We start from the raw sequence: 17,360 nt of genomic DNA, 5'->3' as shown, positions 1-17,360 counted from the left end.
TTTGTCTTGTCTTTGTTCTATGTTAAAAGGCATTGAATGTTTGCCTATATGTGTAATGTGATCCGCCCTGAGTCCCCTTCGGGGTGAGAAGGGCGGAATATAAATACAGTAAATAAATAAATAATGGAACAGGAGAGTTAAAATAATCTGCAAATCTTCAGAACTAGAATGGACCATGAGTTTTCTCTCAGACTTGTTAGGACAGAAACAGCCTGTTGCTTCTGGATTTGGACACATGCTAAAAAAACATGGGCTTGAAACAGGAGTGTTCCTCCAGTGGCAAACCAAGTAGGGAGATCTCAGTTTGTGGGAGATTGCATACTGACCCACCCAATATTGACTGACTTGCGGTTTGTAACTCACCACTTGGACTGCAACTCCCAGAATACCTCAGCAATACACATGCCATTTTTGGGGAGTTGTATTTAAGCAGCAACAACATGGTTGCAACACCAGAGGGTTCTTGTGAAAAAGTATTTTATATTAAAAATACTGTACTAATAAATCATTAGTAATTTTTAAAACTCCTAAATTGTGAAGAATCTTGCATCAGTTGACCTTTTTGTCAGAATTGTTCAAGTTGAGGACAGGATAATTTCCAAATATTCTTAACACTTTACCCAGTGGTCTTTTAAATCTCTGTGGTGATTATGATTGTACACCAGGTGAGATTCATGTCTGAGCAGAAGGCAAATGGTCAACAGCCTCTTGGATGACTTCTTCCTCCTCCTCTTTTTCTTAGCTGCCACCTGCTTGATGGCTCCCTTGCCCTTTTGTTCTGGCTCAAATGGGTCTAGAAAGAGAAAAGAAATGTGAAAGAGCTGCCACCAATTTGCTGCCTAGCTTTCAATGTGGCGACAGAGCAGGTGATTCCAACAGGGAGGGATAGTAGCAATCGGTGGCAACAATAGAGAAGAGTTTTGTCCTTCTCACTCAGAAACAAGAACCTTGAAGCATGCACAATGTATCTGTTATCTCTTCCAGTTACATATTGACAATTGATGGTCAGGCTTTCCAGGCAAGTTGGAGTCACAGCACTTCTTGATAAAATTGAAATACCAAATACTCATTTCCACTTTGTAACCTAGAGCTTAGAAATGCTACTTTTAAGACTACAGCTTGCAGACTCCTTCTGGGAGATTTATTCATAAAAAGTAACTTTTCTAATCTCTGATTCTTTACCTCCTTCAGAGAGGTCAATACCCCCATTGTGAGTTTCAAGGAGAAAGAGTTTATTTGCGCAGTGTCTTTCCAGTAATGTTTCTCTTTCTCATTGATTTGTGTCTACAGCTGGAGGAAGCAGAGCATTTTGCCAAGATGGTGACTGACCTCGGAGAAGAAGCTGGGGAGTTCCTAGCCAAGGGCTATTTGGCCTTGGGCCTGACATACAGCCTTCAAGCCACTGATGGTAATAACCTCTTTTTAATTGATCCCATATAGCTGATATCATAAAGTCCTTGGACAGCAACGTTTTCCAAACAAATGAATATAAGGCCTAGATTTTGACAGTGATACCATTTTGAAATATACTTTACTTACTTACTTATTTAGGTGATCCCTCATAGCCCAAGGATGATGGCCCTCCAAGTGTAGTGTATCGGTGGTGGATGGGTGGAGCACTATTCTTGACCCACGTGATCTTCAATAGTGAGGACATCGGTTTTCCAGATGGAAGGCCGTCCAGGTCAGGGTTGGCTTGATGCGCCTTCCTCTTGGCACGTTTCTCCCTTAAGCCCTCCATTTGTGCCTCTTCGAATTCTGCAGCACTGCTAGTCACAGCTGACTTCCAGTTAGAGTGCTCAAAGGGCAGGGCTTCCCAGTTCTTGCTGTCTATGTCACAGTTTTTGGCTTTAAGCCCATCTTGAAATTTATTTTCCTGTTCATCAACATTACGTTTCCCGTTCTTGAGTTGGGAGTATAGCAACTGCTATAGGAGACGGTGATTGGGCATTCGGACAACGTGCCAGTCCAGTGAAGTTGATGGCATAGAAGCATCACCTCAGTGCTGGTGGTCTTTGATTCTTCCAGCACACTGACATTTGTTTGCATGTCTTCCCAAGAGATTTGTAGGATTTTTCAGGATCATTCCAGGAGTTGAGTGTGACGTCTAGACAGTCCACGTTTTGCAGGCATATAGCAGGGTTGGGAGCACAGTAGGTTTATAAACAAGAGCATTGGTATCCCTACGGATGTCCCGATCCTCACACACTCTCTGCTTCATTTGGAGAAAGGTTGCACTTGCAGAGCTTAGGCGGTGTGGTATTTCACTGACACATTTTGAAATATAACTCTCAACCAGTATGGTGAGCGTTCATACTTGCTGAAGGTTTCCAGGAGATGTCTAAAAACGTACCTTTGCCAAGCTGTGCTAAGAGTCCATTGGCATACTGTTTATCATTTCACAGATAAATACTGGGATACATATGGTGAAATGTATTCAACATGACAAAAGTGAAGAACACACAAGCAAGGAGGGACAGCAGTGGCAGTTTGCTTTTGCCTGAGTTTTTCTCCATTTGCCTCCCAACTGAGTTAACTGAGTGCACACTACTCTTGCACTTTGAAATAAGTCCCCAGCAGTGATTCCATGTGTTTTTTGGACTTCAGCTCCATAATCTTAACATTGGCGAAAGTGACTGAGGCTTCTGGGGCTTGAAGTCCCAAAACACTAGAGTCTGGAAATTTTTGATCTGTAGCAATTACAATAAGCTGGCGAAATTTTGCTATCAACATTAGCCCCATTAGGATTTATTCATTTTTCGTGTATGGCAATCACTGTATTTCATAGTAGCCTCTCAGAGCTTTTAAAAAAGTATCAGAAACACAAATATGTGGACCAGAGTGATAAAGTTGGCATTGTCTCTCTGTAGCTGCAAAAGGCATTTGATACAGTTTCACACCAAAGATGATGGAGCAAGCTTTGTAGGGTTGAGAAAAGAAGTCATCTTAAGGATTAAAAGGTGTTTAAAAGGGAGGAAATGGAGAAAAGGCATACATGATCAGTTTTCACAATGGAGCGATGAGCAGTGGGATTAGACTTGTGCTTTTAAATTTGTTCATAAATGATTTGTGGTTAGGCATGAGTAGTGAGGTGGTAATTATATATAATATCCCTCAATTATTTCTTACTTACTTGCAGAGATTTGATTTGAAATATTTGAATAATATCCCGCCTTTCCTGGGTAGCTAACAGCAAAATGAAAAGATTAATATGGGGTACAGAGAAAAGATTAAAAGAAAAAAAAATCCGATACATTTAAAAAAAAACATAAGAAATTATAATGTGAATATGCATTATAATATCAAATCAAACTTTAATTGAAACAAATCTTGAAATAAGCCATTTGAGAAGTATAGCATCAACACCTTAAAATGTCTGACTAATGAGAATTTGGATAAAATGGCTTTTGCCTGCTAATACAAACAAAGTATTAAAAATACTGTACTAATAAATCAAATCAGTAATGGTTAGCTGTCCTTTCATGGCATTCAGAATTTATTTTGCCTAATGGTAGGGCTGGCTCTGATTGGACATCAAAGCTGGAATGGGTTTTCATTGTGTTGTTGAAGACTCTCATGTCCAGAATAACTGGGTTGCTGTGAGTTTTCTGGGCTGTATGGCCATGTTCCAGATGCATTCTCTTGAAGCTGCAAGGCTATTCAATGCTAATCAAAGTGGCCAATTGCAACATTCATACTTGTCTCAAACAGAAAAGAGTTCTCTCTGCCACCCTAGACATTATTCCACAGAGATAAAAAAACCCCACTTGTCTGGTTTCCAACAGACCTCACAACCACTGAGGATGCCTGCCATAGATGTGGGCAAAACATCAGGAGAGGATCCTTCTGGAACAGCCTGGAAAACTCACAGCAACCTTGGTTTTTCACTGTTTACAAGATGTTACTTTCCCCCTTAGTTTAAATATAAAATGAATTTTTATAATATAACTTATCTTTTGTGCTGGTTATTGACGGTTATATATACAGTAGGGTCTCACTTATCCAACACTCGCTTATCTAACATTCTGGATTATCCAACGCATTTTTGTAGTCAATGTTTTCAATATATCATGATATTTTGGTGCTAAATTCATAAATACAGTAATTACTACATAGCATTACTGTGTATTGAACTACTTTTTCTGTCAAATGTGTTGTATAATATAATGTTTTGGTGCTTAATTTGTAAAATCATAACCTAATTTGATGTTTAATAGGCTTTTCCTTATCTCTCCTTATTATCCAACATATTCGCTTATCCAACGTTCTGCCGGCCTGTTTACGTTGGATAAGTGAGACTCTACTGTATATGAAGGAATATAATAAATGATCAGACCTTGTTGATTGAAAGCTATACAGCTGCAATGCAAATCCATGCTGATTTTTGGCATATTTGATGCTGTTCCAGATTTGTTTTGTTTTGTTATGTTTTTTGGTCGGTGAGTGGGGTTTGATCACTAGATATTTTGTTCCTTTAATGGCATGTTTAGGATATTTGTGCAGGGACCATTAGGGGCTGATATAGAATGTAATGTTCACTGCTAAATTTACTATTATAAGTTATGTATGGGAGTGCCCCAACATTAAAATGTCAGCTCTAGGATATAAAATAGGAAAGTCTCTAATGAGGTGTAATGAGGCATGGGAAGGATAAGAAAACTTTCCATACCTGCCATTCATCACAGGAGAATGAGTGTAAGCCCTCCTGAGTTTGTAAGACTGCCCTTCCCATCTTCTCTCTTCCTCAGTCAGGAGGGATAATGGTGACTCACTAGAAAAGACAATAATGTTCTGCAAAGTGGAATATAGTGGGGAAAAAGGGAGACTGTATTACAGGTGGAGAGTATAAATCAAGGGAATCATGGCCCTTTTTTTCGTGTCAGGAGCGACTTGAGAAACTGCAAGTCGCTTCTGGTGTGAGAGAATTGGCCGTCTGCAAGGATGTTGCCCAGGGGACGCCCAGATGTTTTGATGTTTTTACCATCCTTGTTAGAGGCTTCTCTCATGTCCCCGCATGGAGCTGGAGCTGGAGCTGATAGAGGGAGCTCATCCACACTCTCCCCGGGTGGGATTCGAACCTGGCAGCTTTCAGATCAGCAACCCAACCTTCAAGTCACAAGGCTTTAATCCACTATGCCACCGGGAGTTTCATCATGGCTCTGACTTTGCAAGATCTGAGCAGGGAGGTTGAAATGAGATATTCCTGGAGATCTCTCATTGAAGTAGATGCTGGCTTGACAGCGACTCCTATCAAATAAATACACATAAACTACGTTACATGGGATTTGTGCTATAATTGACTCGGAAAATACAGGCAGGTGCTTGTTTGAAAAAAAAGAAAGAAACAAACAAACAAAAATGAAAGCTGTGAACTGATTGAATCTAAATCTGGCATTTGAGGGTTGTATCCCTTGTTTTTCCTGTGTACAAATAACACATACATTATCACACGTGTATCATCTTGTTACATGTATCAGCAGAAAATCAAAGTTGGAAGAGACCTCAAGGTCCATCCATTCCAATCCCATTCTTCTATTCAGGAACACACCATCAAAGCATTCCCAGCAGATGGCCATTCTGTTTCTATTTCAAAACCTCCAAAGGAGGAGACTCCACCACACTCCAAGGCAGTATATTCCACTGTTGAAGGAATCTGTTTTCCTGCCGTTTGAATCCATAGGCTTGGGCTATGTTTCAAATGCATCTGGAGTGGTATTGCAAAACAGACATCCTGTCAAGACATTCAAATGCTCAACCTTTCATCTCACTGAAAAAGTACAAAGCATATAATCCACAAAAGATGCTTCCTTATTAGCTCTTTTTTCTTTTCTCAGGCCAAAATCATGTATTGACAGAACACGGATTTCCTCCGAAACTTTTGTCTGGCTATGTTGTCTTTTGTTCCCACAGAACTGTTCTTAAAGCACCTTTTGCAACATCTACTAGTCTGTTGCTAAGCCTGGTGGCAATCCAGCTTCTCATGCAGAATTCTCATGCAGAATTCATAAAAGCCAAGAGAGGACAAGAAACATTGCCCTCCCTTCTGTCCCTCCACTCCCAGTGTCAGATTAACCTTGTATACATACTCGCAATGCAGACTTGAAAGTGGGTCTTGGATTTTCCTGTTACTTTTTGAATTTTCTCAATAATACATTTTATTTTTACCTATTGATCTAATTTATGCCTTAGTCCTCTTTTATCACGATTGCCTTTCCAAGGCAGCTTGCACTATAAAAGAGCGAAATTATATACCCTTATCAGAATCTTTATCAGAATTGAAAGCTAAATGAGCTGAAATGAAATACAGTTTCAGATATATGGCAACAACAAATATTTTTATAACACCTGAAAATAGGAACATTTCTTTATAATCCTATTTGATCCTCATAATAGCTTTGTGAGTTTGACTTTAATTGTTCTGGCTTAATGCTGTGAAATCATGGGAGCTGTAGTTTGGCGAGGCAACAACCCTTTTGGGCAGAGAAGTCTTAATGATTTTATAAATTTACAACTCCCATGAATCCATTGCATGGAGCCATCAAAATGGAGGATGCAATTACTGGGGTGGAAAGAGGAGTAATGTCTTGCAATTCCATTTGGCACTTTTGTGTCAAGGACATATGGAGCTTTCGTAGATCTTTTCTCAGAATGCACCTGCACCGTGGAATTAATGCAGTTTAACATCACTTTATTGCTGTGGTTCTGTGCTATGGCTTCATGGGAGTTGTGGTTTTACATGATCTTTAGTCTTCTCTGCCAAAGAGTGCTGGTGCCTCACCAAACTACAAACCCCCAGGATACCATAGCACTGAATGGTGCAGTTAAAGGGAGACCAAACTGCTTTAATTCTACAGTGTAGATGCAGCCCCTGTCTTTTCAGCGTAGATTGATTGATTGATTGATTGGGCAGTGGGGTGATGGTGGAAATGATTTGATTAACTGTTAGTGCAGAACAGTTAGAGAAGCATCCTCGAGAGAAGCTTCAGCTCAGCCAACATCTGTCATTGCTCATTTATGCTGTGGCAGGAAGCCAGGCTCTCCCAGAAGGGTTTCTGCCATCCCCTGAGGACATTTGCACCGGCTGAGCCTTTGGCAAGGTTTTGTCCCTTCCTTCGGCTCCTGACACGTCTTGAACATCGCGGGGACAGCAGGTGCGAGCCCTCAGCTTTCACTTTTAGGGCCGCTGTCCAACCGCTTTGCACAGATGACCCCGCAGGAGTGCCGAAGCTCAGCAAATGGCTCTTTAAAATCTGTTTCTGGAAAACCGTCGACATCTGAGTTGGTAGAGTTAGGTAAATGTTTCCGGAATGCAAAGTGAGCCTGCATGGATCCAATGGTAAACAATGGGAATTAAGCAACCTCACTGCAATCCACAGTATTTGAGGAAGGCAGACCCATCGACCTTGTATTGCAAAGCTATGATGTCTTCAAGCTAAAGCGTTTTAAAATTTTAACATCTAGAGGTTCATTCAGATATATCATTTGCAACCTGGCACTGTTGCCTGAAGGGAACCTGATGGCAACTTGCTAAGGTTAAATATTAAAAACAAATTCAGAGTGCATCAATGCTATAGAATGAATGCACATTGAAACCGTTTTAACTTCCATGGTTCAATGCTATAGAATCCTGGAAGTTGTAGTCCTACAAGTTCGTTAGCCTTCTCTGCCAAAGAGACCTGGTGGCTCACCAACTACAAATGCCAGGATTCCATAGCATTGAGCCATGAGATTTAAAGTGGTGTCAGACTGCATTAATTCTACAGTGTAGCTGCACCCCAAGACTGGGGAGATATGGGTTCCAATTCCCAGTCATATTATGATGCTCGCTGTGTGATCTTTTGGCCAATTATACTTTTCAGTCCGAGCCATTTCATTGTTGTTGAGATAAAATGAATAGGTGGGTGGTAATATAGATGGTTCTGAGCTTTCGGGAAGAAAGACAACAAGAAAAAAGGTCAAAAAACAAAATTTCAAAATCCAGGAAGAGTTCAAATGGATGGAGGCATCCTGTGACTTAGCAGAGGATTTTATTTCTGTCCTGTTAGCTAGATGTTCTCAAAAAGAAAGAAAGAAACACAGATGCCTGGCTTTGCTGGACTAATCAGTTTCTATGACCATTTGAAATAAGACAGCAAATGCTTTTTCAGCAAAATCCAGTGAAGAGGGGTCAGCTTTTCAAATGTGTCTTAAAATCCTTAGAGAAATGCTAAGAACTGTACAAATTGTGTTTTCCCCCATGTTTGGAAAATAAAAGACAAGAAAAAGGAATGTGCAGTTTCCCAAACCTCCTGCTTATTAAATGTTTACAGAACTATTATGAGTTTATTTATTTTATTGCAGCTACCTTGAAAAGCACCCAAGATGACTTGCACCGGAAAGCACTCAAGATGCTAGAAAGGTAAGAAGGGAAGAAATGAACCCTATTGAAATATTTTTGTGGCTGCTAATGTGAGTTTGTTTGTACATATCAGGCCCCATCTACAATGCCATATAATTCAGTTTCTGAATGCAAAGTAACTTAATTGAACTGGATTATATAGCAGTGTAGATTCAAATAATACCGTTCAAAGCAGTTAATCTGCATTCCAAAACTGGAATATATTTCATTGTAGATCCAGCTTCAGTCTCAAATACTTCCATGCAATAAATGTCAAGCTTTTGAGAATTTCCCAACACAAGTTTTGGTGCTTATGAGAAATAACTCTGTTTCAAAATTGGGAAAGTGTTTGCTTTTGGAATCAATAAATATATCTGCCTCTGTGTGCCAATCTAGAGTATATGAAGGTGTCGTTTTGACATAGTTCCTTGTTGGAAGGGGATTTGGCTTTAAGTGACACACATTCCTAGACTCAGATGTAATATCTCCATTACAGTGCTATTTAGATGTAATTGCTGTCCTGTATTACTCTTAAACTGTATTTATTTTTAGCCCTTTGACCTTTCCACGTTGGCCATGGCTCATTTCCTTGAGATCTCAGGTCTAGCTTGAAATCTGATGGATTGCTAGCCAAGCATCCATTAGCCAGCAGAGGGCATTGCGATTGCTTGGCTAGATCTTTGTATCCTGAACATTTAATGTCTCCCAGATACAGGATAGCCTGATAGCATTGAAGCAGCACTTTGTTTGGAGACTGAGAGTAGACTTGGCTTTCTGTGTATACTCAAGTATAAGCTGGCCTCTTGTATAAATCTAGGGCATGTTTTGAAGTAAACTTATTGATTTTGATATGAACCATGGATAAGGCAAAGGTCCATTCCATGGTCATTCCATCCATGGTCATTCCATCCCTGGTCACCACCATTGATGCCATTTCCCCATCCAAGCATTCAAAAAGGCCAAAAGTGGTACTGCAATGCAGTGTAGAAGAGCCCATTGTTTCTTATATGTTCTTCTGGCATGACTATGTCAGTGGTTCTCAAACTGGGGTCCCCAGATGTTTTTGGCCTACAATTCCCAGAAATCCCAGCCAGTTTACCAGCTGTTAGGATTTCTGGGAGTTGAAGGCCAAAACATCTGGGGACCCCGGTTGAGAACCACTGGACTAAGTTCTTGCCTTTCAGTACTGTACTCAGAAAAGTACTGTTCCTTTTTTTATATAAGAGTTAAGGTGCAGTACTTACATTGACCCATGTATAAGTCAATACAGGGTTTTTTTGGGATTAGAACTATAGAATTGGAAGAGATCACAAGAACTATCCAGTCCAACCCTCTGCCAAGTAGGGATACACAATTAAATCATTCCCAACAGATGGCCATTCAGTCTCTGCTTTAAAAACTCCAGAGAAGAAGACCACCTCATACTCTAGACAGACTAAAGGTACACACAGCAGAGACAGAGATTCGTTCCAACAGGAAGGCTTTATCTTCAGATGCCACAGTGCAGCTATACACAGATGTATACACTTTCTCTCTCCAGCGATCTTCCAGCTCTCCACCATCACATGGTGGCTGGCTGCTTATATACCCTCCCATGATGCAATCCTGCATTCATGGTTACGTCAGCCACTTGCCTAGTTACTGTGAATCAGCACTTTACCACATGGACATGCCTATGTGATTTGGCATTTAACCATCCAAACTCTGACACCCCTTCCATATTTAGTGATAAATTTATTTATTTATTTATTACAATATTTATATCCCGCCCTTCTCACCCAACAGGGGACTCAGGGCGGCTTATAATAAAATGCATATATAAAATTTATACAGTGCAATATAAATCAGTTAAAAATTATTATTAACTTACATCAGTATTCATAAAACACATTATAAAATACAGGTAGGCGTGTTCAGTTTAAAATAACTGGGTCTGTCAATTGAGTTCCAGCGTACATGATAATAATTAATGCTGCCAATTATTATTCAAAAGCCTGGCCCCATAACCAAATTTTAACCTTCCTACGGAAGGATAGGAGGGAGGGAGCCTGCTTGACTTCAATGGGGAGGGCATTCCATAGGCGGGGAGCCACTACTGAAAAAGGCCTGGCTCTCGTCCCCACCAGCCGCACCTGTGAGGCTGACGGGACCGTGAGCAGGGCCTCATCTGATGATCTTAAGCTTCGAGGTGGGTCGTAGTGGGAGACACGTTTGGACAGATAAGCTGGTAAATGCTTATACCATATATACTTACAACACACGGTTCATAAATCTTTAGTTATACGGTCACTGAAAACATTTATATTTGTGCCTCCACCAAAATCCTTACAGACAACATATTTGGTTACATTCATTTAAAACTTAAACCATCATCATTTTTCTGCATCCCCTTTGCAGTTTTTGTTAAACAAATTCAGTTCTTTTTCTGCCTTTCACCAAATTGAAACCAATTGTTGGGGAGTTCAGGAATGCTTTTACACTTTGCATCCCAGCTTTATCTTTGACCTGGTTTAGGAATAGCTCCTCTTCTTGGGGTTGCCTTTGAAGACTGTTCGGAAGCTTCCAATAGTCCAGTGAGAGGCAGCCAGGTTAATAACTGGGGCGGCATACAGGAAGCACACAACTCCCATGCTGTGTCAGCTCTACTGGCTGCCTATTTGCTACCGAGCACAATTCAAAGTCCTGGCTTTGGCCTATAAAGTCCTAAATGGCCCTGGCCTAGTTTACCTGTCCGAACGCATCTCCCTCTATGAACACTCATCTGGCAAACTCTGGCTCCTTGAATCACGAATTTCTCAGGAGGCATACTTTTGTTTGCTCTCTTGGATCTTCTTGGGATTTCTATCTTTTCAATTACTTCAGTGACTTTATCATCCTTAATGACGATAAATCATCCTTGGATGTTCCTCTTCAAACCAGTGCTGGTATATGACCTTTGATCATCTTCTTCTTTCGTTGAATAGACACATGCTCCTGCATATTAGATGCAGGATCTTGTCTTTCTGGAACCTCAGGTGCTGGAAGAGGACTACTTGAGGGCGCAGGACTATCTATTTTAGTGTTGGTTTCCTATTAAACAATTTGAAGAATGGAGTCTCATTCGCACTTGAACTCCAGCATCTGTTTAATACCTGTGTGGCAGTTTGAACTGCCTCTGCCCACAGTTTGCTCAATGCTCTTGCACCAGCCATCATACAGTCCTTCATTACATTTAACACTCTCACTTTTCTCTCAGCAATGCCATTTTCTGCTGGGCAATATGAGTTAGTTTTCTAGTGCCTGATAGTACTATTTTTAAACTGCAAACCAATAAATTTGCCAACACGATCATTTGTATACAGGCAACTTTGCATGGGAACCTTCTTTCAACCATTCCCGCCCACTCTTTAACTTTTCCAAACACCTATAAGTTATATTTTAACAATGTACAATAAATGTACCTTGAATAGTCATCAACAATTAGAAACATTTTGAACCCCCTTCACTGGGTTGAAGGTAAAAAGGTAGAGGTTTCCCCTGACGTTAAGTCCAGTCGTGAGCGACTCTGGGGGTTGGTGCTCATCTCCATTTCTAGGCTGAAGAGCCGGCGTTGTCCATAGACATCTCCAAGGTCATGTGGCCGGCATGACTGCATGGAGCGCCGTTACCTTCCCGCCGGAGCGGTACCTATTGATCTACTCACATTTGCATGTTTTCGAACTGCTAGGTTGGCAGGAGTTGAAACGGGCAGCATATTACCACTGCCAAACAGCTCTTACTGTTGGGAAGTTGATAACAATTACCACCAGGAAGGGATTTTTTTTAATTAAAATCTCCTAATTTATTAATATATAGGTTGGTGGTGTGAAAGAGTCATAAATGTCCAGGATTTGTAATACTAAAGCTACCTTATAGCAGATCAGCTATGTCACTGTATTTGCCCTATCTATGCATAGTCATGAAATATGGACAGTGAACAAAGCCGATAGGAAGAAAATCGACTCATTTGAAATGTGCTAGAGAAGAGTTCCATGGATACCATAGATTGTGAAAAAGACCAATAAATGGGTCCTAGAGCAAATCGAATCTCCTTAGAAACTACAATTTAGTTTGTTGTACTTTGTTGTAGCTATATCATGAGATGCATTATTGTCCAGTAGTAAGGAATAGTAAGGTTTCTACCAGTAGAAAAAAGAGGAAAACCACATTCTAGATGGATGGACTCAATCAAGAAAGCCACAGCCCTTAGTCTGAAAGACCTGTACGGAACTGTTGATGATAGAGTGACTTAGAGATCTCTCATTCATGGGTCACCATATGTTAAAGTTGATTTGATACCAGTTAGCAACAACACACTTGCCCATCTGGTTTGTCTGGTTGTTACAGGCTCTTTAGCATTCTCTTCCAAAATGTGCTGGTTCTTCGCCAAACTACAAATCCCAAGATTCTATGGCAGTTAAAGTGTTGTCAAGCTGTATTTATTCTACAGTATAAACACACCCTTAGGAACAGTATCAGAGACCATTTTCTGAATACCATTCATAAGAAGCATTAGACTGTCAGGATCTAAGAATAGGGCGTCGTTAGTAGTGGCTTCATGCCCTTTAGAACTTCCTGCAGCAATATATGACCTTATAATTTATTTACTTACCTAGTTAATTTTTCTCCTGCCTTTCTCCCAATATAGGGATCCTGAAGACTGTTTCGTTCTGAATTTGGAACTTGAAAAGTAGCCTTAACTGATGTCCTTTAAGATAGTTTTTCAGTAAAGCAGATGTATTTTCATATGTTTGCTAATACAGTAGGATAAAGGCTTGTTCAAACGCTTTAAAATGAATGATAAATAGAGAGACCAGGAACTAAATTTATGGGTGTTTGTGTACAAAAACCACTGGTCCATGTTCTTTCCTTGAATGTCAGTATTGTTTTAAAATAGTTTTGCGAATGTGCAAGAGGTAGTTTGGTGAGGCACCACCATACATTGGCAGAGAAGATGAAATACCTTGTGAAACTACAGTTTCAAAGATTTCCACAGCATTGAGCCAAGGCAGTTAAAGTAGTATCAAACTGCATTAATCCTACAATGTAGATGCACCCCATGTGACTGAAATGCTGGATTACTACTGTCAGTCGAAGTAGATGATACTGAATTAGTCAAAGTCCCATGTATGCCCACAATGATCTTGACATCTTTTTTGTATGGGAGAGGTTGTCCTGGGAAAGCTAATGGTGTAGCAAATGTCCATGTTTTTCTGTTTTTGTCAAATGCACAATGAATAAACGCTCTCCAACATTATGTTAGCTTCTGTAAGGAACTCATAGTGAACTACAAATTGCTAAGTGACTTGAGCCCAGCATACCTTATACTAGCCATATTATTCCAAAAGGCCTCAAAAGAGAAAAGAAAAGACAAAATATTTATGGTAATCCAAAATGTTTTAGATCCCAGCAGATCTTCCTAAAGAAACCCGAATAAGTATATAAATGTTTAAAGTTGTTACAACAGAAATTAAATCCCCCTTTTTATTAATACTGCAGTAGTAAGTCACATAAGTGGCATCTGTTGAAGTTTGATGACTCCAGAAATTGGGAAGAATGGCAATATTATTACTCTGTTATGAAGATATATGCTTATAAAGCTCGAAACCAGCCAAACACTTCCTTAAAAACATTCATCTGGTTTTAAATTTATTTTATGAATCTTTTTAAAGTTAAAAGGAGCTAAGATGAAAGCTAATAACATATATATAATCTGGAGTGTCTCTCTGTGTGTATTCTCAAGGGATAAACAAACTCTGAGCAAAGATGATTCAAGTTTGAGTGTCCCAGCTTTTAAATCGCTTAGGCAGAGTTTGAAAAAGTTAATTTTTTTCACTGTAATTCCCAGAAATCTTTAAAAAGTGGCATTTTCAAGCTTTGCTCCTGTTCTGTGGCTCAAGGGAGTGAGCTGAATTCGTAGGTTTGCACGTCCTAATTGAAAATGAATACAAGTAATGTCAAAAGGAGGGCTGAGTACCACATGGCCTCATTTGGTCATCACAGCAAGCTGGAATTCAAGAGAATTCTTCCTTGTTTAGGATGAACCGCTGTGCTTGTTCATGCTGATAAATTGCTCCTATATGCAGTGGGACTAGATAAACAAACTCTGGACATTTGGTCTGTGTTTTGTTTGTTACATCATGCAAATCCAGCAGGCATGGGCTCTCTGGCTCTACCTTCCTTTAAGGAGAATACGAAATAATCCATGATTTATTTTAGGATTAAATATCTTTCTCTGGAGAGGAGAAAGAAACAGAGAGCTGGCTCCCTATAAGGAAAGACCTCTTATACTCACTCTAGACATACTAGAAGGAAGAGTCTTTATGGAAAAATTATAAGGATGTAGATAAAAGAACTGAAAATGCCCATCAAGCTTATATACAAAGGAGCTATCGAGGTAGAATATTCCAAGGAAATACACAAGGTGGATAAAAAATGATAATCTTAGAAGATTTCTTTGACTGACAAGACAAAAGACTTCCAAGAACAGAATGGTGTACTGCCTGCCATTCAATAATAGTAATATTTCTTCAAATGATATTTCTTCTTCAGCTATTAATACTGGTATTTGATTAAAGTGTATATGGCTGGATCTATGCTGTCATATAATCCAAATTATCAAAGCAGATAATACAGATGATCTGCTTTGAACTGAATTATATGAACTCCATGTAAAAAATACAATACAGTTGGGCCTCTGTATCTGTGGATTTTGCAGCCATTGGTCTTTGGCTTGAAAATATTCCAACTAAATATTCCAAAAAGCAAACCTTGATTTTCCCCATTTTATATAAGAGATGTCATTTTTCTGTGCCATTGTGTCTAATGGGACTTGAGAACGCATATATTTTGGTATTCACACTAGAGTCCTACAGCCAAATCACAGGAGATACTGAAAGTCTGTTGTATAGCCCAGAAGAGCAGTTGTTGAAAGAATAACAGCCAAAAGAGGACTTCATTATATCCTGATTGTGAACTTTCCTGAAGCATCTGGATGAGCTCTGTGTGAATCAGGGTAGTGGACAGAATGGACCTTCAGATTGATCAAATGTGTATTAAATGACATAGAGTTTATTGAAGCCAAACTGAGCTTTAAAGTTGATCAGGCATCCAAATCAGAAGCCCTGTCATGCTACACAGTTATAACACTATGATTCCACTTTAACTGTTACTATTGCATCCTAAGGAATCCTTTGGTGTGCAGTTTAGTGAGGTACTAGAGCTCTCTGGCTGACAGATTTAAACACCACTCTCTAACCTGCAAATCCCATGATCCTATAGAATGGAACAATGGTGTTAGCATGGAATGATAGTGCTGCAATTGTGTAGTATGAAAGGTTTTCCATGGTGCTCCAACACATAAGTTATGGCAGTAACCTCTCCTGTTTGCTAAGTCTGGTATGCTGTGGTTGCTCTTAAAATATGACTTAACTACTATCAAGGTGATTTCCTCATAACAAGGCTTACTGTGTCGCAACCTTTGTGTTTTACAGAGCGCACGACTTGGCACCTGAAGACCACCAAATTATCCTCTATGTCTCACTGCAGTTGGCACTAGTGCGGCAGGTAGGTACAAACGCCAGTGACTCTGTAACAGCAGAAATAAAAACTCACCATATATGCTCATGTATAAGTCTAGAGTAGGTTTGTGGACCAAAATTACGACTTTTTACATGAGAGTCATTCCGTGGAGAGGGAAGCACCATTGCAGTCCAGTCATCCTTGGCTGTTTCCATTTCCCTTGTCGAGGCATCAAAAAGGCTGTGTTGGAGAGAGAAATGTTTCTTTTTAGTTGATGCTTTTTAAGGGTTCTTTCAGAACAGACTACGCTCTTCATTTTACCACTTTACTCAGATAATGGGAGATATTTTTTAAAATAAGATTTAAGTGCTCACACTGACCTATGGATAACTTGACTCAGGTTTTTGCTGTTGATATTTTTGACTAACATTTCTACTTATATATGATTATATGGGGTAGATCCATCTTCGATTGGACTTTTTCCTTGGGGATATATTTTGTGACCTTCAATCTTCAAGTTGTTTTTATCTATATTGACTTGGGCATCAGATGCTAAGAACTTTTTTTTTTTTTTAAATAATCTTTATTAAGTTTTCCATTTACATATTAAAATATAGATATAAGATAATAAGCATGATTAAATAGTGAGATAGAAAAAAGAAAAAGGAGAAAAAAAGAGAGAGAGAAAAAAAAAAGAGAGAAAAGAGAGTATATATAAAATAAATTGGACTTCTGGGCATCTTCCTGGAGATTTCCTTCCTTTTCATTCTTCAATCTTTTCCTTGTTTCATATCGTTTCTCTGGAGTCCTTCCTTCCCGTCCTTCTTCCATTCATGATGGGGGGGTTTTCTTTTCCATCTTCTGTTTTTTAATATTTCCTTTCTTAGTTTTCATTTTATCCTGACTTCCTTTGCTTCTTATATTATCTTTGTTTTTGTTTATTTATTTATCTATTTATTTATTTATTTCTTTTCTTTTATATATATCTCTTGTCTTTCCATTTTTATTCTGTGGTCTTGCTGTTTTATTTATTTTTATATTTATTTTGAATGTTTTATCTTTCCTTCTAGGTATTTTGTTACATTGTCCCAATTTGTTTCTTTTATCGGATTTCCCTTACTTTTTGATAGAAGGAAAGTGAGCCTATCCATATTTTTTATATCTTGTATTTTTTTCAACCATTCTTCTTCTTTAGGGATTTCAGGATTCTTCCAAATCCTCGCATAGCATATCCTTGCTGCCGTCGTTAGCAGAAATAATAATTTATCTTTATTTTTTTCTAGTTTTTGTTCCGTTATTCCTAGTAACCATATTTCCGGTTTCATTGGCAGTTTTATCTCTAATATCTTTTCTATGTCTCCCCTAATTTTCTTCCAATATATCTTGGCTTTTTCACATCCCCACCACATATGGTAGTATGTGCCCTCAATCTTCTCACACTTCC

The 17,360-nt window shown here is 39.2% G+C and overlaps 1 protein-coding gene across 3 annotated transcripts in view; it reads left to right on the top strand.

Annotated features, from left to right (window-relative positions):
* ttc7a (tetratricopeptide repeat domain 7A) overlaps positions 1 to 17,360 on the top strand; it is a 250,058-nt gene that overhangs the window by 102,426 nt on the left and 130,272 nt on the right. For all 3 annotated transcript variants that reach the window (XM_008104901.2, XM_016991757.2, XM_062971056.1), the window contains 3 exons: positions 1,291 to 1,408; positions 8,341 to 8,398; positions 15,889 to 15,961. In XM_008104901.2, coding sequence (XP_008103108.1) covers positions 1,291 to 1,408; positions 8,341 to 8,398; positions 15,889 to 15,961 — 249 coding nt within the window. The remainder of the gene's footprint in view (positions 1 to 1,290; positions 1,409 to 8,340; positions 8,399 to 15,888; positions 15,962 to 17,360) is intronic.

This window comes from Anolis carolinensis, chromosome 1 (genome assembly GCF_035594765.1).
Source record: "Anolis carolinensis isolate JA03-04 chromosome 1, rAnoCar3.1.pri, whole genome shotgun sequence".
NCBI classification, from domain to species: domain Eukaryota; kingdom Metazoa; phylum Chordata; class Lepidosauria; order Squamata; family Dactyloidae; genus Anolis; species Anolis carolinensis.
Note: the sequence above shows the minus strand (reverse complement) of the source record. Positions and strands in the feature narration are given on the sequence as shown.